The sequence below is a fragment of the Danaus plexippus genome, chromosome 4 (genome assembly GCF_018135715.1).
Source record: "Danaus plexippus chromosome 4, MEX_DaPlex, whole genome shotgun sequence".
NCBI lineage: Eukaryota > Metazoa > Arthropoda > Insecta > Lepidoptera > Nymphalidae > Danaus > Danaus plexippus.
The window spans coordinates 2,342,705-2,367,464 of NC_083538.1; the positions used below are offsets into that span (position 1 = coordinate 2,342,705).

Here is a 24,760-nt window from a genome sequence, read left to right on the forward strand (position 1 = left end):
AATATTACACCTCATTTAAACCACTAATGTTACTGCATAATTGGCTGGGATGCCGGGAGTTTTTCCTAAGAAATGGCAATAACAATGGCCGCGCAGGTAAATACTTACGCGAACAATGGAATACGGTGCAGCAAGCAGATACCCGTCTCTTTACCATCATCGTATTACCGCCATCGTGCCATACTCAACCGTTTGCTCGCATTCGAAAGTAACGCTGTCGTGTGTGTCCGTGTGATGTCCAATAGTTGTGGTCCTTTGCTTTGTTTTGTTTTCGTTATTTCCGTTGTTAAGTTTAAACATTGCTGCGAGTCATGGCAGAGTTGTGTATCTCGTGCCGAGTGTTGACAGAGAATCGGCGAAGATATGATTGGGTTTCCAGAGAAATGCAACATCTTGATATCGCCCAAATAGTGATAGAAGATATAGTAGCTCGACAGTTGGAGCCTACTGAGTGCATTTGTCGACCCTGTTGGCAAAGAACGGAACGAACGCACTAGCGACTTATTTGGGAGGCTGAACAGCAAGCTGATCATGACCGTGATCCATCGGAAGTTCCAAATCCAAGATCAATTTCACTGATTTTGCCAAGTCTTCTTCGTGCTCCAAACACCGCAAACAGTTGCATTTTCCAACATTGTACGAATGAATCTCGCTGTCGTTCTCCAGCGAACATAATTTTTCACATGGTATGTCGCTACACCTATTTCGTGCCAGAAAGCGCACGTGTCCGTAATGAACAAGTGGAGCAAAATCTGTGGCATTTACTTCCTGTACGAGACAACTCTTCTAAGGAATTCACTGCAGCTCAAATAATGACTATTGTGTCGATGTTACAAAGTCATATTACGGAGGAAATACTTGATTTTGAGCAGTTTGAAAATATAGCACCGGCCGAGTTCATTCTTGGACAGGACTAATTCAAGATCAGTTTACTGAATTATTAGACAATTTACCAAGCCTGAGAACTAAAAAGAATAAAAGAACCGTACTGGAGGCAGTATTAGTCAATTTAAGAACAGGTGACTCGAACGCGCAGCTGTCTAATATTTTTAAACGTAGCGAAACAGCGCTTCGCTTCGCTTCATACGTGGTTAAAAATCGGACGCAACGCTCTGTTACAAGATTTTGTGCCCTTAAATGTTGGGTTTGACCATATTTTCCGTGAGGATGTAGCACACAGGAACCTTTTACCCTGCATATATATTTTATTTATAATCCTTAAAAACACAAAACAAGATCAACATGGCCAAAACAGGTCAAGAAGCAATATATCTTACTAAACATTGTTCAAAATAAAAATATGGTAGAACAAATCATTTGTTTTTGTTTATTAAACTCACTGAAAATGTATGAATCCAAGGACAATCGCCCTACAGCTTTAGTGTCATAATAATAAATATTCAGGGGGACAAGTTCTAACTGAATACAGCATAATTTTTTATTGACCGGCACTTTTATATTTGGACAAAAAAAGATGATGTCCTTTGTCATCTGTAGTTACTTATATATATAATTTCTATTACTTTAAAATATATTAAAAGAACACCGTGTCAACATGAGATCCTTTATTAGATCGGGATCTAGACGCTTGAGTTATAAAATATGAGTACCTAAAATACCGAGTATAATTTAATCGAAAAAATATAATTTAAGCTCTGCGTCCGGGACCAGTTCAGAAGCTACAAAAAGTAAACAGAAAACCATAATCATATACGGTTTACACTCTGGTAGAGAAATATTTTGTAAATAAAACAAAAAGTTAAAAACTTTTCAGATTTCGTTAAAAATCTCTTTTTATTACACATTTTTATACAAATCAGATATTTCCACTTGTTGAATGTTTTTTACTTATTATTTTTTGTTTATTTCTAGATAGCGCTCGGCTAATATTTTCATAATTTTATGTGAAAGCTTATTTACTCTTATCTACCCTTAAAGATCTCCAAATCGTAAGTGGATGGAAATAAGGACCTAAACAATATATTCAAATCTGTTTTGTGGGTATGAAGAAGCGGAAATGTATCGTTTAGTCTGAATGCAAAAGATCCTTATACTGTAAAAAAAAACCCTAGGCACACTCTCCGAACACTATAAAATTCCGAGAAGAGAGCTCCATCACACATGTTCTCAAGTCTTAGATTTTTTTAACGAAATACTGGTCAACCTTAATCCTTTTTTACTTTTCTCCAGGGATTCTAAAGTCACGAGATGTCTTTTTGCAGGTCCTGCCTAAAACTTACAAGCGGTTTTTCGTACACCGCAGAACCTATGTTTAGACGTAGACATTTAAGAATTAACATTCTCACAATATATCTAAAGAAACGATAAGTATCCATAAGACAAGGAGATGTAATTTAAAAAAAATAAATTTATAACAATAAAATTATTTGTTATTCGACCTTGATATTAAAGTTTCGTCATTATTTATGAAAATTCTGTAACTCCTTAAATTATGGTTTGGCAAGAAGGGTTGACAAACCTAATATGTATGTTGTCTTGGGATCATTGTACTTGCTTTATGAAGTAATTTCCACGTTACGGCCGTAATAAATTGTTCCTACAGTTTAAGGAATCCCTCCTTTATATTGTGATACCAGCTTAGAAAAAAAATAATTAAGGTGTTTAAATTGAAATTTTGTATAATATGATTACAACACTAAAAATCCTGGATACACGGTTAAGGACCAATAATAATAAACAATAATTTCAGAATGAAGATAACCTCTTAAAAATATAATAAATAATAAAAGACATACATTGTATACTTCTTCTTCTTCATTGCCTCTTCTCACATTAGGTGGGGTCGGCTCTACTTGTCTTTTTGCGTCAGGACAATCTACACATTGTATACAAAACTAAAAAAAAGTAATGAGACCTTAAACATAACATTTCAAAACACAGCAACTCAGTAATGAATAACTGCATTTGTCAGCCAATTTACTAATTATTATAAGAACAATGGAAAAGCCTAGTATCGACATCTACTGTGACCATCACATAGCACCCGGAATAGCCAACAATGGAAAATCTATATTGGGTAATTTGTACTCACTTATTCGATGAATTAAAATTAATATTGAATGAGACTGTTTCGGGGCAGACTAATTGATCGCTGGTTATTGGAATAAAATTTTTAATTAAATATACTTTTCTATATAGTACGTAGAGTAATAAAAACTTTTTATATACAACGAAAGTTAATATTTAATGAGTTTTGGCTGACTATAAATCGATTAAAGGACTCAAATTTACCACTTCCATGTATTTAATAGAGATATATGTTATTTATTTTCAGTCGTTAAACACAATACGCAGGCTGTAAATTCTTTTTCCCGGTTTATGAGGAAAAGACTTTTTTAAATTCCATGTAATTCCATTTTATTTAAGTTATATTGTATGCAATTATAGGAAATGCTAACAAAGCCTGTTAAATCCAATTTAATTGAAATTTAATCAATGATTGGCGTATATGATATCGTTGGTCGATATACGGTATAAATAATGGTTTGTATGCACATATTTTTTGCCTTATAAAACTTGAGCAATGAAGAATTTGTTTTAGTATATCCATTGTAAATGAATTAAAAATTAAATTACTCTCATAGACACATACAAATTTAAAATATATTTTTTTAAATAGTAAAATTTTAAACAGTTTTGCTTTGACTCTGGTGAAAACATATGTTATTTATTCACTTAAGAAATATGAGATTTTAAATAAAAGCACTGTTTGAAATATAGGACTTCTTTTTTGCGCTTATTTCAGCCAAATTTGAGGTTTCCAGGTCAATAGGAAGCCGTCATAGGCCTTTTTAAGAGGGCACAGTCTTACACGAAATAACATAATGATAAATTATATAAATTACGTAATATTTTGTTAGTGTTTAGACTCCTGAGTTATTTTGGTTGTTTTCATACTTTTTTGTTTATAATAAGTATTAAAAGGAGGCACTCTATCGATATTTTTTTTCTTTACACAAAGGTCTTATGTTATTATAATAAAGGACTATCACTTGTTCATTGTAACATATAAATAATAAAGTTATGTCTTCAAACCCACATTTAGTCTAATATATTTATTTTTCTAGTTGCCGGTATGGAAGACGTATGGGTGGAGCTGCGAGCTCCAAGGTTTGTCGTACATGGTCACAGTGCTGTGTTTAGATGTGAGCATAACGTCGACCCTCAAACACTCTACAAGGTAATTCTTTTAATTTTTAAACTTCGATATTTATTATGTTTAAACAAACATTATATATTTTAATGATATCTATAACGATGGACTTAAAATAGACTTAATATAGTTGTAATAATTTGTTGTGGGGAGACGTCATAAATGATAAATCATTGTCAGCGTTTTTTTATTTGCCTTATTGGAGTTTGTTTTTGAAAATAATTATCATAGGCTGGGTTAATTAGACTAAACAGACATATAAACAGACCGGAAGAAGCTTGAGTACTCTAAAAGTTGATAAACAGTTACATGCATTTATTTCAATATACTCTCACCATATAAAGCTGTGTATTCACCTAGCTAGGAAAGTAAGTTAAAAAAATTTAAGAATTTTATAAAATTTACGAGATTCGACTACGAAGAACATTTTTCGGTTCAATTGTCTATGAAAATATCCTGTCATTAAATGCATGTTCGCTATAAGATTTTAGAGCTTCAGATTCATCATCTCCATCCTCATCGTTCTAAAGAAAAACCTTAAACCGATCTTATTTCATTAGAATCAGAACCATTCAATACCAGATACTTTTTTATTTTTAGATTTCTGACAAAGTAATTCAATCCAATGGAAATAAAACCTGCTGTTAATCAAATTGTATCCATGGTGGTATTGTAGATTATTAGTGCCGTCTTGTTACTCGGTTTTTGCTAACATGGTTTGCCTCAAGAAGAAATAGTTCAAAGAAATATTCGTGGAACTTAACAGTATTTTTCGTGTTTATAGTACTTATAGAAACACTACTGGTTTAAACAGTAGATAAAAATTATTTTCGAGTGTATTTGGTGAAATGATTCATATCTCGTCATGAACTTTTGGAACGTCGAACCTAATGGTTGGGATCTAACTTCTATTTCACTGCTAGCTCCTTTGAGACCAGAATAGTCATGAAAAACGATTTGCTCAGGGCTAGCACATTCAGCGTCTTATCTTTCACTATTCTTACAGCTAATAACTTGGAAAACTGTGGTAGAATAAACAGTGAATAAAGGAACTACACAATAATATAGGAGAAGTGAATATTTAATAAAGATTTCCTTATAGAATAACATTTAGAACTTCATCAGGGCAGACATAATAAAAAGCTTCACATAATCGTATTTATTATACCCAGCCGAAGAACGTGGCAGCCCATAGTAATAAATGCTTATTAAAAAAATCACTATCCTGTTAGCAAAAAACTATATTTTTGTTGGCAAGTAAAATAAATTATGCAGATTATATATAAATGAATATATCAATCAAATTTTCCATAAATGCATAGAAATTTCAAGATTTAAAAAACAAAGTCATAATGAGTCAGGTTTAATTAAATCTTCCTTATTCCATTAAAAAGCTTATGGCGTTATTACAACTTTAACAACGCTAATTCTCGGTAAACTGTATTAAAGCAAAACAGCCGAGAATAAATGCTATCGGCATAGCCACTGAAGCAAGATAAGCGGAACGCGAAGTACATATATAAGCTGTCAAACACAGTTAGTAGCTTCGTAGCATTATTGGAATCTCAGGCCTTGGCTCATAGATCTCACGAATGTTTCAAGTATCGTGACCTCTAACTTGCTTTATCTTATTTTTCACTCATACTTCAAAAACATATTTGACGCTATTTTCTGCCTTCTAACATTGGTCTTTAAAGAAATGAACCTCTTGAAAATCTTTTTTTTTTTCTTTATATCTTTTGATGATTTGCCATTTTTACTATGCAGGCAACCAATAATAAATTATTTTTGTTGTTCATATGAAACATAATGTTATGAATGATAAATACAAAAGTGTGCGAAAATTTCATGACAGTTAATTACAAAGTCTACTGTAAACACGGCGCGTGTTACAATATTACCAAAATGTTCAATCAATCACTTAAATGCATTTTCCATAAATACGTACATATTTAAAATCAAAGAAAAAATGTTTGTATACTTTTTACTTGGGGTGTTAATTAAACAAAATTGTGATACAAAATTAAACTGTAGTGTAATCGCATTTGACGCAAAATTATTCATACATGTAATTAGTCAATTACAGTAAAGGTAATTAATTGATCAACGTTCAATTATTTTATTACATCACTGAAATAAACCCTCCATTATTTCACTGCGTACGACTTTTTTTCTCTTCCGCTGGATTTATACATTTTCATTCTTCACTTGTGTAACTTCAATCGTGTGATTTTTATACAGGTGGTGTTTTTTAAGAGCGGTCAGAGGATAATGCAGTACGTACAAGGACGAGACCCACAGTTTGAACGATATAACTTCACAGGAGCAGATATAAATGTAAGTAACGCATTTAAATTTTAAAGATAATAATTATTATTTAACATATTATATGAGTTTTCTGAAGAACTGAATAGCGGGGATATTTTACAATTCCAAAAAATTTTGCGTACCAATGATATTTAATATATTTCTTTTTGAAGTCAATGAATATTAAAACAATAGTCCTGATTCACAAGATCGGAAACATCAATCAGTATCGAATTGGAATTTTATAAATTCTTAGGTTTTCATTGTCTTCCTTTATTCCGAGTATTTAAATAAATAGTTACAGTGTTATTTGTATTTAAATTGTTTATCCCTTACAAAGAAATTGTATTGTTATTTTTAACGAAATAGTTATATCCCGGTTTAGTTACAAAACAATAGGATTTTAACGATCAACTTACATATTGTGACAATGCAAGTACTAAAAATTTATTAACATATCAAGACCTCTTCTCGGCGAAACTTGATAATTATGTGTGTTAAAATTAAAATAGCAGTAGATTTAAATATTAAACAATACGAAAATATAATTTAAGCCTGTAACTTCTGTGATATCGCATCCCAGTTGTTAGGCTAATAAAGTTATAACGTTTTCAGACTAGAGTCGGAAAATATGAAAAATAGAATTTATAATTTCTATTTAAATATTAATTTAAGCGTGAATCGAAATTAATTGATATTTGAAACATAATTATTAGCCCATACTATTTACCCAAATTTCATAATATTTACATTATACATTATTTAGCCAAATTTCATAAGCAAACATTTAGTGGCCAAAGTGCTTTTATCTGCACTATGTGTATTTTTTTTAGTTACCTAGTTTTGTTACAGTTAATAATTATTATTTTATTTATATGATATTCAGGAAAGTCATAAATAGTACAAAAGATTTGTATATAAATCAAAATATTTAGTAGATAGACGCATTACCTTATCTTAAATTGAAATATCTTCTCGGTCGTGGCAAAATCTATGTTCTTATTTCCACCGTCTGTGCATTCTTATCTCGTTCTTATAATCTATGATGACTTCTTACATTTGAATTGTATCTCGTATTACATGAACTCGGCGAACAGTTCGCTTACTTACAGGAACATCTTGTTTATCAAAAAGCTGGTGAAGTAAATTAAATAAATATTTAGCGAAAAGATATCAAATACACTTTCATTTCTTTTTGGTTTAGTTTCTACTCTTGTTGTTTTGTAATTGATTTGATACTCCGACATAAAATGAGAACAGTGTGGAGGCGGTGTTATTTTAAAACTGTATCTCGAGTAGGCTTGAGCCAAGGTCGTTTTCTTAATCATATAATTATTTTGTCTATGGTCTCTATGTAAAAGACCACTAAAGCCAAGGATCTGGTTGATCTTCCTTAAAAATGTTTGAGAGAGAACCGGAGAGAGCAGTTTAAACGTCATTAGGTAGCTGTAAATGTATTTAATGTACATTATACACACGGCTTCTATTTACAGGTCATACGTGTATTTTAGAATGTAATCTAGAAATATCACCTTCATGTTTGATATTAGATTTAATAGCATTTATTAATTTTTAATATTTTTTAGTACAAGGAAATAATTCGACATATCTTTGGATTCAAACTACTTACCTTATAATGTAAAAAATAATAATTAAGATTTACGAGAAATTATGAAGAAATTTTACAACTCATTAATTGTCATTTAACGATTTTAAAGGCACTTTGTTTCACTTAAACGAGTATCAAAACCCAAAATTACCTTACATAATTTTGGAAAACAGCTGTTAGACCTATATTCCTTTTTTTTTTTTTTTGTAACGAGGGGAAATCTTCTGAAAGACTTCCGACCGAGGGGGAACCCGGTCGGGGTATGTGGGATTTTTACCCACTAAAACCACCTCGACGTTCTCGGCGCAGTGCGTAAGCTAGTGTAACGGGGACGGCCTGCCATTCATCCGTTCACTACGCACGAGCCCCTAAAAGGGGACTCCGCCTTCGGTAGGAGAGGTGGGCTCCACCCACACCCCCCTTCCTTCTCCAAGAACTGCCTGCCAGAACGTAAGGCCTGCAGCTCTCCATTTGCCTGGATCATCGGGCATCGGATTACCCCTCCGACACCCGCAGGCTCCTCTCACTGGGGAGGCATTCGGCGGGCATAAGCCCGCTGCCTACGACCCAGCCTACGTCGGCGCATCGGCGCCGAGGAGGGATCATCTTCCCTCCCCCTTTCGGCAGTCTCCTTCCGCGAGATGACAACCTCACAGAAAGAGACCACCGCCGCCCAGGCCCTCTCACTACCTACCATAGCCTTGACTACGGCCGGCAGCGAAAGGTCCGCGCCAACTTCGGTGATTAGTTGGCGACGCTCCGCTTCCCACGAAGGGCACTCCGCTAATGTATGGTCGGGCGTATCATCCACGCAACTGCAATGGTGACACGCCGCCGTCGGCTCTCTTCCGACTATGTAGCACAGATACCGCCCGAAGCTACCGTGCCCCGAGAGGATCTGCACCAGCCGGAAGGTCAAGGAACCGTGTCGGCGATCCACCCACTCCTTAAGGAGCGGTCGAATCGCCTCCACAGTGCGCAACCCGGCCACTGGCTCGGAGAGCCGCCGCCTCCTAGACCTATATTCCTAATCTAACCTAACCTAAGCTATAAACCACCACAAGGAAACTGGCTTTCAAATAAAAATACAGCATCAAAATCGGTAGACCCATTTGGGAGCTGCGAGCTACAACACAGACGCACGCACACAAACTCGCCCAGACACACGCACACGCATGCATGGACACACGGGAAACTATATGGACGGAGTCGTCAGACACCTCACTTTTTGTGTCGAGGATTAAAATTTTATTCACCTACCAAAATAGAAAAGTTGATGATATTTCGGAAGATTAAAATTTTGATAAAATTTAAAATAATATGTAAATTATTTTGATATTTGTTTTGTCTCTGCTGAAATTAAATAAGTTATAACATGAGAATTTTCCTTAAACGTTTCAACGTTTATCATAATTATTTTTATAATGTTAGTTTGGAATCAAATAAAGATATTCTTGGTTATTAAATATTTCATTATCACTAACTTGAAATCAACAGCTACTAATCATTAATAAACGATGACCAGAATTACTAACAAACTAATTGTAAACATTCAAATGTTTTGTAAAACTTTACATATTATAACGGAACGGAAATTCTAAAAGTAAAGATGTAAATAATGTGTTCGTGTTACCAAACACAGGGATTGTTAAAGGTCACGTCGCGTCGTTTACATCACCTTTGTTATAACCTTTTATGTCTCCTTAACATTAGTGCTTCTTCAAAAAGCAACAGCATCGTTTAGTGTTTACAATGCATGTTAAAATGTATATTTTACGTAGTAGATAACAACCAATTTTACAGACATAAAGATGAAAACTGCTGCTAGCTTTGCTACCATTATAACGTTATTTATATTTATATATGCGTACTGTTTCTACTAAGACAATCTTATATTTTATTTTTATTTAAGGAAGTACATTTTTAAGAAAAGCATTGGACAAAAAGTGTTCATTTTTTAAAATAATTCTTTGCATTGGTAAGTCATTGTGACTGTATGGATTATATGTATATGGACTATTCCAATATTAAATTTATTTTTAATATCAATTTTTTTATCTTTGATTTGGAAAATAAAGTGAAAATTATATATTTTGAACTTTTTATTATTTGATTGTAGGAAGCGAGTTAATTTATAAAGTTACTTTCCATGCAATTGATTGATTTCAATCAAACAGTTAATATCAAATACATTATATAAAATTACAAATTTTCGCAGTATATGTTTTTGCTTTTTTAAAATGACTTTTAAATTTATTTTTTTTATATATTTAGCTGTAGATAACGCAATACTAATTTTCAAATTGTTTTTTTAATAGTCTCATGACCTAAACTTGCGATTATAGCTAGTACGAACTGCGATGCCATACTAACAATAAGAAGTGGAAAACTTTCCAGTTCAAAGTTTTTTGTAGTTGATATGATGTCACTACAATTTGGGTCATGATAGTAAAATATGTAATATTCTAATCTCCTTTCTTTCACAAGTCCATTAAAGGCCATCAAGAGGACCATGTGAGTGCATTAACGGTAATTCATATCCCAATGATTCACACTCCATAGGGTGACAGGCTTTGACAGTTAAAATCATAATTCATGGTATGTTATTCTTTAAAACCGTGAGCAACTACTCTACGGATTGCAAGCTTAAAAATTAAAAGTGATTAAAGGTGAGTGTATTGATAAATAAGCTCACTGTAACCCCTAATTGATCAGGCCCCGGATCAAGTGGAAGTCACAGCTAAAGCAACTACATGCCCAACTGAACTGTTATATCAACGCAACCAAGAACAGTCCTTCAAAACCAGTGAAGTTCTGTCAGGATAAATAGACTTCGTGAACTTTTCCGACCTGTCAGGCTTGGGGATACGATTTTTATGAGTGCAAATATTTTACAGAGTAGTTACTGTTCGGTTATCTCAAGAATACGACACTGCACTTAATTGCAGTTCCTGGCTTCATCTTCTTAATTGGACGGTTCCACTTTTATAGTTCAGTCTATTCTTGCTTCTTACACAGAAAAAAACGATGATTAGACGTACTGGGTATTCCGTTGCTGTATTTATGTCTTCACTATTAAAGTTGAGTTAAGAGTTAATCAAAATGATAATCTTGTCTCATGACTATAATTCTATAGGATATTCGTTAGTTATTTGTGTTATCATCACTAAAAAATGTTACACTAATAAATAAATAATAATAATTCACAATATAATATTTAAATATAAATTAATTTAATTCTCTAATAACCACTGGTCATTGAAATACATTGATTAAATACGAAAGCAAAACTAAGAAACACATAAACAGGAATTCATTAAAACTATAAAGCACAAAATCTTTAAGTTCGGCGCATTACCTTTGAAATGACTATTTTTATAATGGATAAAAAAATATTGTGATATAAATTTAATAGTTGTATGCTATTAATAAATATTTTTTTCAAAGTAATTTCAATCATATGAGTTTCGAATAAAATTTAAAGTAACGTCAAATATGCAACCAGCACGTGTTTTTCCGGCAACATTTTTTGACAACATAAATCGTTCTGAGCTCAAAATAAAATCTGCCGTTATATGTTTTATTTTTTTGTTAATTTAAGCTTGTTTTATATTAAATTACAGAAATGAATTTCCATCGCATTATTCTACAGTATAAATTAAGAAGACGACGGCTTTATGTAAATTAAGATAAAAAATACTTTCAAATTATTGTTAATTATGAATAACTAAAATTTGATTCATATTTAAAAATATATATGAGGAATTCTTTATTCAGGACTAAAGAAAGTTTTCCATAGCTGTGTGTGAATTTAAATACTAAACAAATCAACTGTTAATAATAATTATTATACTCAATTATGTTATACTGATAGGTGACGTATAGATTTAAATATTTCATGATATGAAATGATGATATAGTTAATGCCAAGTGGAAATATCCTTCAATAAAATACGAAAGTAAGACAGCAAACTGAAATATGTTTCAAAGTGCTTTGAGAACAAGAATACAAATAAGACATTTCGAACTACAATGAAATTCCATTACATTTCAATGCGCAAAATAGAATGGAGACAGAAAACTATTTATAACATATTGTGAACTTGAGATATATAAAACATTTAGCGTCCTATAATCCTTTGTATTTTATAAATCCATATACCAAAAGCATGTAGATATTTACGCATACTGTTACCCTTGCACATTGCACATAATGGCATTTTATTAAACATGAAAAAAATATATATAGATTAATAAATAATTAATTATATATCCTCCATTAAAGCCAGATAGGATAAGACCCAAAACAAATATTTATTTTTTAAGGAAATTAAAATTTATATAAAATAATCCTTCATATTAAAACCCTTCATATTATGGCATAATCTAAAAAATACCTACTACGATTATTATAATTAATTGTTAGAGAATGATAATAAAACGATCTTTTAGAAAATTCCCGAACATAAGATAAATTGTCCTTTGGGGCCTAAATTCCATGTTCTGAAATTAACTCCTTGTTATTTTGAGATTTACAACTTAAATTGAATTTTGTCACAGGAAAGGTGTCGGTATCCTCTGATTATATTTCAGATTCCTTTTCGATTTAACGAATTTGTTCGACATGGTTATTAAAATCAAAGTACTTTTTATAACTTATAATTAAATTGTGTATATAAGCGAAGACGGTGGATAATACATCTCCACAACATATAAAATAAATTAAAGATATTTTTCTTTAAATAAAGTTATAATGCACTAAAATGAAAAATAAATTAAATACTTCAACTACATAAATAATAGTTATGTAATTACTGTGTCTTTCCATGAAAGTAAATCTCAAGAAAAGCTTTTAAATAATGAGATCTAAGACTTTCGCGAGTCTTATTCATTTAAATGAAAGTAATATTTTTCGGATATGCTACGCGTGCTTTATTTTTTGTTAAAACTACATAATCCCGACGTTTCGGTTACTTTTCAGTAACCGTGATCACGGTGTAGTTTTAACTAAAAATAAAGCTCGTGTAGTATATCCGAAAATTATTAGCTTCATTTAAAAGCTTTTAAATGATGTATATGTTTTAATATACATGTAAGAGCTTTAAAGTCAAAATTTCCGTTTTTTAAGTTTTGCAGATTTTTGTATAAGCCAGTTTCTTATAAGGTTTTTTATTATTAATTTATTTTTATTTTTTTAGTTATCGTTTTTATTCTTAGCAGGCCCTTTCATTTTCTCCCTATATTGTAAAAGTATATGAAAAAGGAGTCGTCTGTCATCTCGACTATTATGTGGGATTAAGCATGACACAAAGTTAAATAAGCATTTTAGTTCAACTGGTTGAAGATATTTATGTTTAAAATTGAGTTACAAGATTTCGTTGGAACAAATAAAATGCAAGCGTATATTTATACTCAAATGAAGCCGAAACTAAATTTATACTTGCAAGTTAATAAGAGCTTGTAAAAAATATGGTTAGGTACATTAGAATACTATTCGTCATGAGGACACTTAAATTTTTTGGTTCTGTTCCTTCTTTGAAAAAGTTGCTAAGACATATTTTGTGTATTTTTTATTTTTGGTATGGTTCTTTTTCTTCATGTTAAATGTAAGAGGAAATTCATAAACGCCAGGATTTTGCCATCTCACTCATAATGTCAATTTGTTTACTGGGTAATCTCTTTGTTTCAGCTACTGACAATGACCCCAACATCAATAACTCTGGAGAAGATGGATTTTCCAGCTTCCGGTCCCTACGCCTGCGAAATTGCATTAGAAATACCGCTGTATTCAAAAGCCTCGAAAATACACGAAGTGAGCGTGATTGGTAAGAAAGGCCCACCTTAAATCAAAGTAATTTTGCACGTAACGTTTTATTAGGTAGGGTACAGTTGTCTTTCATGTTTAAATGGATGATAATAATAAAATGATTTTGATAGCTTTAACTTCTTATAACCATTCTTTTAGTAAATATATAATATAATATATAATTATTAATCATTTTTTTAGTAAAACTTAAAGAAAAATGAGGAGTAAAAGTTTACTTAACCTTTTTACCCATATGAATACATCGTGTGTCCGGAGATTATATGGGTATCTGTACAAAATAATTCAAGTTTATCTTCGTAATTATGGAACCGCTTCACAGGTTTAATCCTTCTAAGCAATCGAGTTACCATGAGATTCCCACAAAATGATATTACCCTCGTTTTAAATATTATAGAGGTTTTTTTTGTTTACATATTAATTTAACATCTGCAGGAAATATTTACAGTTTAAATTATATTCAATTTATTACCATAAAACAGTAAGCAGCCTTTCTTCGGCATTTTTTATAAAGGCTTAGTTAAATTGACGACAAAAATTCTATTATAGTTTAAAAACGATAAATTTTTCTTGCAAATATTCTTGTTGGATAAATTATGTTAAGTAGACATATACAGTTAGTTAAATTGTATCAAGTGAATAGCCGTCAAATTTTGAGAGGAAACTAACAAATTCAACCAGGAGTGCTTTCGCCGCAACTGTATTAAACCCAGGGTAATCCATAATAATGTTGGATATTGTGAAAAGACCAAAAAATAAGAACCACAACCCGTTTTTTGAGTATGAAGGCGGTTGAATTTTGACTAAGATTAATTTCATTTCGTGAAAAATTCCCAATAGTTTTATCTGCGTGGAAAGCTGATATAGAGGGCTTTTCAGGAAAATAGAAAATTTAAGATTTCACGTTTTCTTTGTCAATTACATAAACAAACTCCAACTTATTATAAATCCTTATCTTCCAGGATATTATAGAGAATATTACGTTCAAATTGTGGAACAAAAAGATAAGCTACAAAAATTTATCGGTCGAGAGAGAAAAATAAATGTGACATTATCAAAAGCTACAAATTTATTACAATTTTATTGATTTAAGAAAAAAAGAACTTTTATAAAAAAATATTATTTTTCCAACTATTAAGTAACGTTTATAATTTTTTTTAGACTACAGCTTTTAAAATAGACAGACAAATTTACAACGGCTTACAAAAAGAAATTGTTTTTAGAAAGTATCAAAATAAATTGAGAAATAAAAGTAAGGCAGAATGACTATGACTTATTGAACAACTTGCAATGCTGCAAGGGTTTCAGCAGTGTCTGGCACAACTAGGGAATTATTAAAAAATAATTAGATAATTATAAATCTAAAGGTGTATGAATTCATTGTAGTCATAATCAAAATTTGTATTTTTTATGCCAATAAAAAGTGGCGTAACAAAATTTATCCGAAAAATAACCATATCCTACATGAAAATCCCTTATTTTTATACTTACATTTAGGAATATGGTCAGTTAATGCTACAATATGCGAATGTTTTTGAGTGATAAACGCACAGCCTCAGTTTTTTTTTGCATTTAACGGGACCAGGTACGTTATAATTTAGACAGAAACGTGTTCAAAGAAAGGTATTGGCTATAAATTTCTTTCTAGTACTTTTACTCTTAGTCTATTTTTTTTTGCGTGCTCGTCAGTGAATGTTTTTGCTATATAATATGTATGTTGCTACGCAGACTCAACAGCTTAGGTGATATTGATCGTTAGGGCATGTCAGTGTTATTAGTCTGGTGTGAAGCAAAAGTCATTGACGCCGACCTTTATGCTACGATTCAAAAGGAGGTAGGCTAACAACCTGATTAATTCTTCAGGTATGAAAGTAACATTAATAAAAGTGGTCTTTTAGCTCACTTGAAATTCTCCACATAGCGAGACATTCCAGGTGGAGTTTATTGGTTTTCCATTTCAAACTATGACTTGGTTTTGCTGTCTCACTAAAAACTAAATGTAAATTCAACTGCCTGGTTTTTCTACTTCTGTTACTTATTCTGTTACTTCTGTTATTTGCTTAGCACTTTTTATATTAAATACTCTATGGTTATTATTAAGATTTATCAAAAACTTGTATATTAAACTCCTTTTTGTAATATTCGAAACAAATTGAAAAGTCAAAAAACTTTTGATGAGATCTAAGACTTTCGCGAGTTTTATTCTTTTAAATTAAAAAACTATTGATAACTATAAAAGTATTAGAATACCCCATAAAGTATGAACATTGAGTAATATAAAGGAATAGTACAATAGTAATATAAGAGTTACCACGATCATTGGGCAATTGAAATCAAACATTTCAAAGATATAACCAAAAATTATGACGTCATAAATTCTACCGCAATGTCTCAAGTACAATATTTATTTCAAAATCTACAGACACTTCAACGGAACCGCTGGATCTGCATAACCAATAGGATGCTATAAATGATTTGATTCTCTTCTTTACATAGCCATAAATATAAAAGGAACTCTGATTAATAAATATTATTACTTACAATTAAATTTAATGCCATGTTTCTTACTGATTAAAATTGAAATCTAAAGCATTACAAAAAAAAAAGAATATCTTTTGCTCTGTTTGTATATTTTCGAATATCAACTTGAATATTTTGTAGACTTTTAAAGAAACTGACTTCCATCCAGTTTGATGGAATGGTGACCAAATCTATATATGATTAACAAAAGGTTCTAATAGGCGCGAAGCTCCTAAAGGTTGTTAATTTTTTTAATATATAAACAACAGAATATTAAACCATTTAAGTGACACAATTTATACTACCTGCGGCATCGGATGTGGCATAAAAATAATGTTTTTTTATCTTTAGGGGAAAAGAAATTCACTACTTCATTTTAGGATCTCAATAAAATCTTTGAAACTATCTTTTTTCTACTCCTATTACTGAAACCCGTATTTCTCAGAAGACGCAAAATGTAGAATGATAAATTGTATAAAGCAAAAGTAGCGGAATCGGTTTTGAGTTTTGATCTCATTTTTTTCTAAAATGAACTCAAAATTGTGCTAATAAAAAAAAAACACACCCTTTTATTAACAGAAACTTTATGTCTACAAAAGGTAAAAAATAGTCTTCACGTCGTTGTGAAGAGCGTTTACCGTCCATGTTTCATCAGCTGCTACATTTTTTAATACTTGGTGTCGCGCTCTTTGTACATTTTCGTTTGTTTTGATTTTGATAGAGAGTGCATAAAAGGTTTTCATTACTGCTATAACGATGACAACATTAATCAGAATATGTTACTTCAATTTAGTTTAAGTTATGGTGATTGTATTATTTATTCTTAAACCATATACATATTCCTGGAAATAGTTTAAATACGCGTAACTTTTCGAGTATTTTTTGTATTAATTTACATTATTTCGTACAGATATGTCAAAATAAGAACTGAATCCAATAAGTATAGCAGAATATATTTTTATGTTTCATACTTTTTTACACATACAATAAATCTTGTTTACAGTACGACAGAAATATCGGCCAAAAATAAAAATCAAACACAAAAAGCTATCCTCTAGTAACGATCTGGAAGCCACATGTCAAAGCGGACCTGCTTACCCCGCACCCCACCTTACCTGGCTCATAAATAATGTTAAGGTAAGAAATCTCTTTAAGGTCAATTTAAATTCGTTCCAAGCGAAATCCAACAGAGAGCAGTTTTAGAGCGTACCAATATATTATACGACTCTATAAGTTACAAGTGTGCTTCGTTAAAATCATTTCATTCGTAGTATTCTTTCATAAAAATTTATCTAGTACGAATAACTAAGATATGAATGAAATAAATTCATACTAAAGATTGAATTATATGTAATTAAAATACTGAAATATCATATTGTTTTTTTATTTATTGAACATATATTTTTAAATGAGCTTGCTTTATCATAATATGAAGGATGTAATAAATTTTCATTATTTGATTTAATGCATCTTGAAGGGGAATTTAAAAAAATTATTTATAAATCATTGACACAGAAAGTTTGAATATAATTTCTGTTTTTTATTATTTCACCGTACAGTGCATTATTAAATAGATTTTATGTAAAACCACGTTTAATGCCATGTAGTATGCTCAATTTAAATAACAAAACCGCATTTGTTCCACCAACAGGTTCTTTTAAAAAAAATCAATCCAGGTATTATCATTTCCTTTTAAACTATTAGTTTTCTGTGTAACGACTCATAAGCTTAAACAACTTTTAATTTGAATTACCGTTAACATAATAAGATAATTTATGTAAATATTTATTTAAACCTGAATATGTTGGAAAAAAATATATTTATATTTCATAATAAAATATTATAAATATATAAAAATGCCTTAATATTTTTACCTCTATTGTTGATTACCTTTAGCTATTTTCATTTAGTTACCAAAATAGTAAATTACATTAGGATTTAAAATTCATGGCAGTTTTAAATTTTCTGTATAAAAATGATAGCAAAAATAATGTTTGCTTGCTATTAACACAGAGTGTACGAGTTAATAATTATCAATCGCCTCTAAGCGTATTACAAGCATCGTTGGATGGTGTACATTTTTTATATCCCTAAATCCCGCGTAGATTTAATCTGTCGGATAACGAAAAAAAAATGCTATGACTAAAAAATTTTTTAAAATGGTAATTTGGATAACAATATGAAATAGCTTTAATGATTTTTTTTTTGATAAAAAGTTTTAAATAAAATTTAAGGCTTCAACTGTGTTCAACACAATATTATATCAAATATTAGCAAAAAACTAACTACTAATACTAAATGTTTTACCTTAAATATAGGTCTGCGTACGGCTTAATTAATATACAAATATTTCTGTTTTCAATAGGTCGATGAAAGGTTGACTATTCCTCATGGTACAGTCAACGTACATCGCCACCACCATGGAATGCCCTTATCTGTAACAAACTCTTCACTCCGGTTTCCATTAACAAGTCTGCAGCTTCACCCGAACCAAACTGTTGATATCACCTGCTTGAGTACTATCCCTAGCTATCCTAGTACAGGAGAGGGCTTTGCGGACGTTCAAAATCACACTGTAACAGGTACACTATATATATAACCTACTTATTAAAGTTATACGTATATGTATATACTGTTTAAACGATACCTATTTTCAGTAAACGTTATACGTATGGAACCTGCACCCGTGCCAACACAATTGCCGGTGAAAATAATAAGTGCTGAACAAAATCGATCCACTTACTTGAAGATTGGTAATTATTGGGTTGGTATACTTTTATTCAATACAATTCTGAACGTTGTAGTAAATACGAGAGACTAGAGTACATATTGAGTTTTCCGATGCTTTTGATGTTCGATCACGTTTAAGAGTAAATGTTAGTGTTAAAATTAATATTAATATGTTTGATATCATTGAATTGTTTTTTATTTATTAGCAAAATAAATGTTTTCGAATTCAAATATTATCAGAACTAAATTTATATATCCGGTACAAGAATTGCTAAAGAATAAGTTTATAACATGAAACTCTGTACAGTATTCATATTGAGTATGATAATTTATACGAAAACTTTGAAGCAATTTGGATAAAGTGATGTAATAATTTTGTATGAATTAATTTTAACAGGTTCAGAATTCTTCTCATAAATTATAATTTTGTAAATGGATACGATGACATAATTATCAATCTTAATTATTATCCTCATTCAGTGTAATTTAATTTTTGGATAGAATTGTTCAGTTTATAAAGTTTCATATTTAACATTCCATGTTATTAACTTATTATGGTAATTTTAAATCTAGCATATTCTCTTGTACCTACCTCCTATAAAAAATTGTTCAGGTTAAAAAGATACAGTTTTAAGAGAAAATTAATATCAGATAGATATCAAACATATAGATAGCGATTGTGAAAAAACATATGTTGAACTACATATGTGTATTATATAACTTGTAAGATACGTGTCTATAGTCTCATAAAATAATGACTCGTGTTTACTGTTCGTTGTAAATATATTTTTTTCATATTAAAAAAGAGGAACGCCTCTACCGTTACACTTTGAACTTGTTGAAGTAAAACATAAATCGACTTAGTTTTGATTTAATTTGAATTTGATGGCGAAAGAAATATTTTGAAATAGCAGAGAGAAATTATAATATTATCTTTGAATTGGAACAGTAATCACAAGTCAATTTAGATTCTGTTTTCGGATTCGAAACAGTAATTATACGGTAGAGTTACGGTTTTTTACTCCTAATTTTTACATCCTAATGCGAGCGCTTCTTCTACCTTTGTATATTCACCCTTTATTGTGTACGCAAATATGAGACTGACTTGACTGTTGTCTGTAATAACTAAAGATATCTCCATCGCCGTTCTTTGAAATACCCGCTAAAAATATAAGAGACACTGCGTGTACTGAGAAAGGAATAATTGGATTTCTAATGCTTGTTTTTTTTTATTATGAAATAAAAATAATAAGTTTGCTTCATTTTTTATTAGTTACTTTTTATTAGTGTTTAATAATTAAAGTAAATTAAAAGTCATCATAATTGTTTAGGATTAAAATATATCGTATGGTTAGAATTCGACCTTCTTATTGTTCGGTTAATTGAAGCAGAAAAATATGGCGATAACAAAACATATCATGGAGATGAGTGAGTTTATATAAATATATAATTGTTGTGTGAGGCTTTAAGCTATGTGGTTCCAGGGTGGTCCAGGTGTGTGTGCAAGTTTTTTAGTGAGTAGTACATATGCTTAGTTTGAAAAGCTACACCTTTATTTCACGCAGTTACAAGAAAATAAAATATTAATTTGCATTTCGAGATGTATTCAAAAGTATCCCCTTGGAGTGTGATAGACCTATAAGGATCTACAATAATCCAGGAACGCAGTAAAATATCACATTCGAGGAAACTCTCCAAGACGACACAATCTTCTTTAGAAGAAACATGTTGTCTCTATGTTTTTCTTCATTTTTTTGGTTTTTGTCTTAGAAGACGTAATATTATAGCGCATTAAATCAATATTTTGATTAAATTTTCATATCATATATTATTGTAATTATTTAGGTAACATTGTACAACATTAAAGTTACGATATTTTCTATATTGTGAAATAATTCATGCAGGCTATCGATGTCTTCCTTATTGCTATACTCTTTTATATAAGTAATGGTCTTATAAACGAGTGCATAACTAAATGTATTGACCTTGTCTCGCAGATTTTTGTGAATGCGAGAAAAGGACAAAACGAAATATAAGTTAGATTATATTATAAATGGTTGTTAACTAATGTGAATTGCTAAATGTAATTATTTACGAAAGCTTTTCGTGCATTGGCTCGTTGACATAAAATATTTGAAATAAACCCCCAAAAAAATACTGCATTAGTTAACTCGCAATTAAATTTATGGAGAGAATATTTCAAAGAAGTTGTAATGTTTATCATTAGCATTATTATTAAACATATTTCGTTCGTGATTTATTTAAAAACACCATTAATTTCAAAATTGCCATAGTTTTTATATAAAAACTTGTTATAATTATATTTTTATTGATTGTAATATTAACACTTAAATCACTTTAGGCTGGATATTGTAATAAAAGGATATTATGTTCAGATTATTTTGAACTGTGTTTGAATTTGAATTTTTGTTTTTATGTCAACAAAGTAAACATATTTAGTTTAGAAACGTTGTTGTAATAAAGATAAAAATATATGTATGTAAACAAAAATGAACTACGAAAATATAATGTATCTGTAAAAAAATTATATCTAAATTTTCCCGGCTGACAGTAGTTGTTTAAATAAATAAATGTTTTTAGCAATGTTTGAATGTACACAGCCGCAACTGAATTTCTATAAAAAATGTATGATATTTACAAAATGTGAAAAATTTATCTCTTTATAATATAAATGTATTACACGTTCAATTTACACGGAAGGTTGTTTTATTTACTTTAATTTGTGATATGTTTTATTTTGGGTCTAAGATTTGTGCTTCATGTAATTCCGCATATGAACCTTTTAAATAAATGCTAAAGCAAAGAGCAGCTTGGAAGTTTGGTACATTCTGACAAAATTAAACTGTCGTCCTGTTATTATAAAAGACGATGGACCTCAATCCTTTCCGGAAGAAGAAATGCGAATTTTCCTTCCCAATGTAGACAGTATAAGGATTCCAATAGTTTGCCTGTCTGTGTTTCTTTAGAATTATAATTTGGAAGTCTTCAAAAAAATACTGAATAGGCTGTTACTGAGTTAGTACGTTCACCACTTATCACTTCATTATAACCTACCAGCGAGTGAAATTACCGTGAAGCGCCATCCAGTCCAAATTAATATATAAACGTTAACAAATAACACATAATCAAATTATTTAAAACTTATATCTATTTAGTTCCAACAACATCGTATTAGTTTCAAAAATAATATCAGGTTTAAAGTGAAACGCAGTGGTCCTTGTTAATCAAGACCCACTGTTTCTCACTTTTGAAATAAGATAAATAATAAACTAAATAAGATAGATGCATAATAAATAGAAAAAAAAACAACAAAAGTATAGTATCAATTATTATCAATGTTCGCTATATTAAAATCTTTTTTTTTATTTTTTAAATTTAGTTTCAAAAACTTATGATAAGACAAGAATCTACTTCAGAATAGCGCAGATACAGCAAAGTCATATTATCTTTATAAGTAGGTATGTTAACGACGTCGTAGTGTGACATTCCAAATTTTTAAATTTTGTATAATTACGTATATTATATTACTTATTACTAAGTAACGGTTTTATTATGCTATGTTTTTAAAAAGAAATACAACAAAGTGTTTTAAGGTCAAACCTTTTTTTGTTAATTCCACCTTTGTCAGACTCGTCCCCTCAGATTTGAAGTGATGTAAACACTCGGATACCCACACTTTATAGGATAACCCGTGGATCAGAGAGGCGTTGCGGGGACAAATTGATCTCTTTGTTTCTAACCCACGCCCGCTGAAAATCTCATTACGTTCAGCCTTGTGCGTATAAATATATATCATGGGAAGTCGAAGAAAAAAGTTTGTTTAATATCGTCATTATATTTGAATGTATCAAAAAATTTAGTCAAAACTATAATATTACGATAGTATTATGAAATTGCAACAATAACAACAATAATTTCTTTGTCCCAGTATCACTTTAGCCAAGTACAGGCCATCGTTTAACATGTCAATACTAATTCCTCTTTAATCATCTGGGACAATAAGCGATCATTACAACACTAATAAATACAGTTACATTTTATGATCATAATCGCAAAGATTGCAACAAATGTTAAGTTTTGCAGTATATAGCCTGCAGGTAATTTAGGTAATATTCAAGCTACGACGGGTGTTGTGGAAAAATATGGCACTTTGTCAATAATTTGTGATTCGATGTTCCTTGCACATATCAGCATCAACGAGGTTCCTTAATTACATTTGAGGGCAGTGAATGATGCAATAAAAATCAATTAAACTTATAAAAATTATATTCCGATAAATATAGGGTTTTCCATTAAGGGCGCTTGATCTTTGAAATGCAAAAAAAAATACATGTAGGAAAGATATTTGCAAATTTTTTTTTTATTTGGAAGGTCTATCGACCCCATTATGTATGGAATATGACATCATTCAAATGACCGCCATGGCTTCGGTTGGTGGCGCGCACACGAAAGGTCCAATTTTCGATGACTCTGGCGCACAAATCGGGCTGTATTTGATCGATGGCGTGGCGTATGTTGACTTTGAGGGCATCGGTGGTTTGCGGCTTGTTGGCATAGACCTGCGACTTAAGAAAACCCCACAAGAAAAAGTCCAGCGGGGTCAAATCGCACGATCTCGGTGGCCAGTTCACGTCGCCTCCGCGCGAGATGACCATGTCCAGAAATTGCTCGTGCAGAACTTCCATCGTAGCGTGTGCTGTGTGGCACGTAGCGCCGTCCTGTTGAAACCACATGTTGTCCAGATCCATATTCTCGATTTCAGGCCAAAAGAAGTTGGTTATCATCGACCGGTATCGCTCACCATTGACGGTGACGGCCACACCATTATCGTTTTCGAAAAAATACGGACCAATCACGCCTCCGGCCCAAAATCCGCACCAAACAGTCACTTTCTGCGGATGCATTGCCACTTGGTGAACCTCGTGTGGATTGGTCTCGTCCCAAATACGGCAATTTTGCTTGTTGACATAGCCATTCATCCAAAAATGCGCCTCGTCGCTGAAGATGATTTTTTTGCCAAAATCGGCGTCAACTTCCAACTGCTCTAATACCCAGTCAGCGAACAAACGGCGCTGTCTATGGTCATTAACCTTGAGCTCTTGGGTCAGCTGGATCTTGTACGGGTGCAGGCTCAAGTCACAACGCAAAATTCGCCAAGTTGTCGTCTGCGAAAGGCCGAGTTCCTGTGAATTGACTGCCGCGGGTTTTCGAGGACACTGTCGCGCACAGCGGCGATATTCTCGGCAGATCTCGCGTTACGTTGACGCACGGGAACCGGCTGATTGTTAACTGACCCGGTTGACTCGAATTTGTCCACCAATCGACGGATAGTCGACTCGGCAGGACGATCATCGCGACCGTAAAACGGGCGAAGTGCGCGGAAAGTTGCTCGAACTGAAGACCCATTTTCATAAAACAATTTTATGATTTGCACGTGCTGCTCGACACTGTAACCTGCCATGGTGATTTGGGAGGACGGAATGAATATAACACACTGCATTTGACAGCTGTCACTAAACAACATGGCCGCAATCAGCTGTCAAAGTTCAAGCGTCCCTATTGGAAAACCCCATAT

The 24,760-nt window shown here is 31.6% G+C and overlaps 1 protein-coding gene across 1 annotated transcript in view; it reads left to right on the forward strand.

The window, feature by feature from the left end:
- LOC133320004 (uncharacterized) overlaps nt 1-19,353 on the forward strand; it is a 56,066-nt gene extending 36,713 nt beyond the window's left edge. Inside the window, exons 3-8 of the mRNA XM_061526525.1 lie at nt 4,089-4,201; nt 6,416-6,511; nt 13,780-13,915; nt 17,438-17,571; nt 18,800-19,016; nt 19,092-19,353. Coding sequence (XP_061382509.1) covers nt 4,089-4,201; nt 6,416-6,511; nt 13,780-13,915; nt 17,438-17,571; nt 18,800-19,016; nt 19,092-19,255 — 860 coding nt within the window. The 3' untranslated portion in view covers nt 19,256-19,353. The remainder of the gene's footprint in view (nt 1-4,088; nt 4,202-6,415; nt 6,512-13,779; nt 13,916-17,437; nt 17,572-18,799; nt 19,017-19,091) is intronic.
- Nucleotides 19,354-24,760: the final 5,407 nt, after the last annotated feature.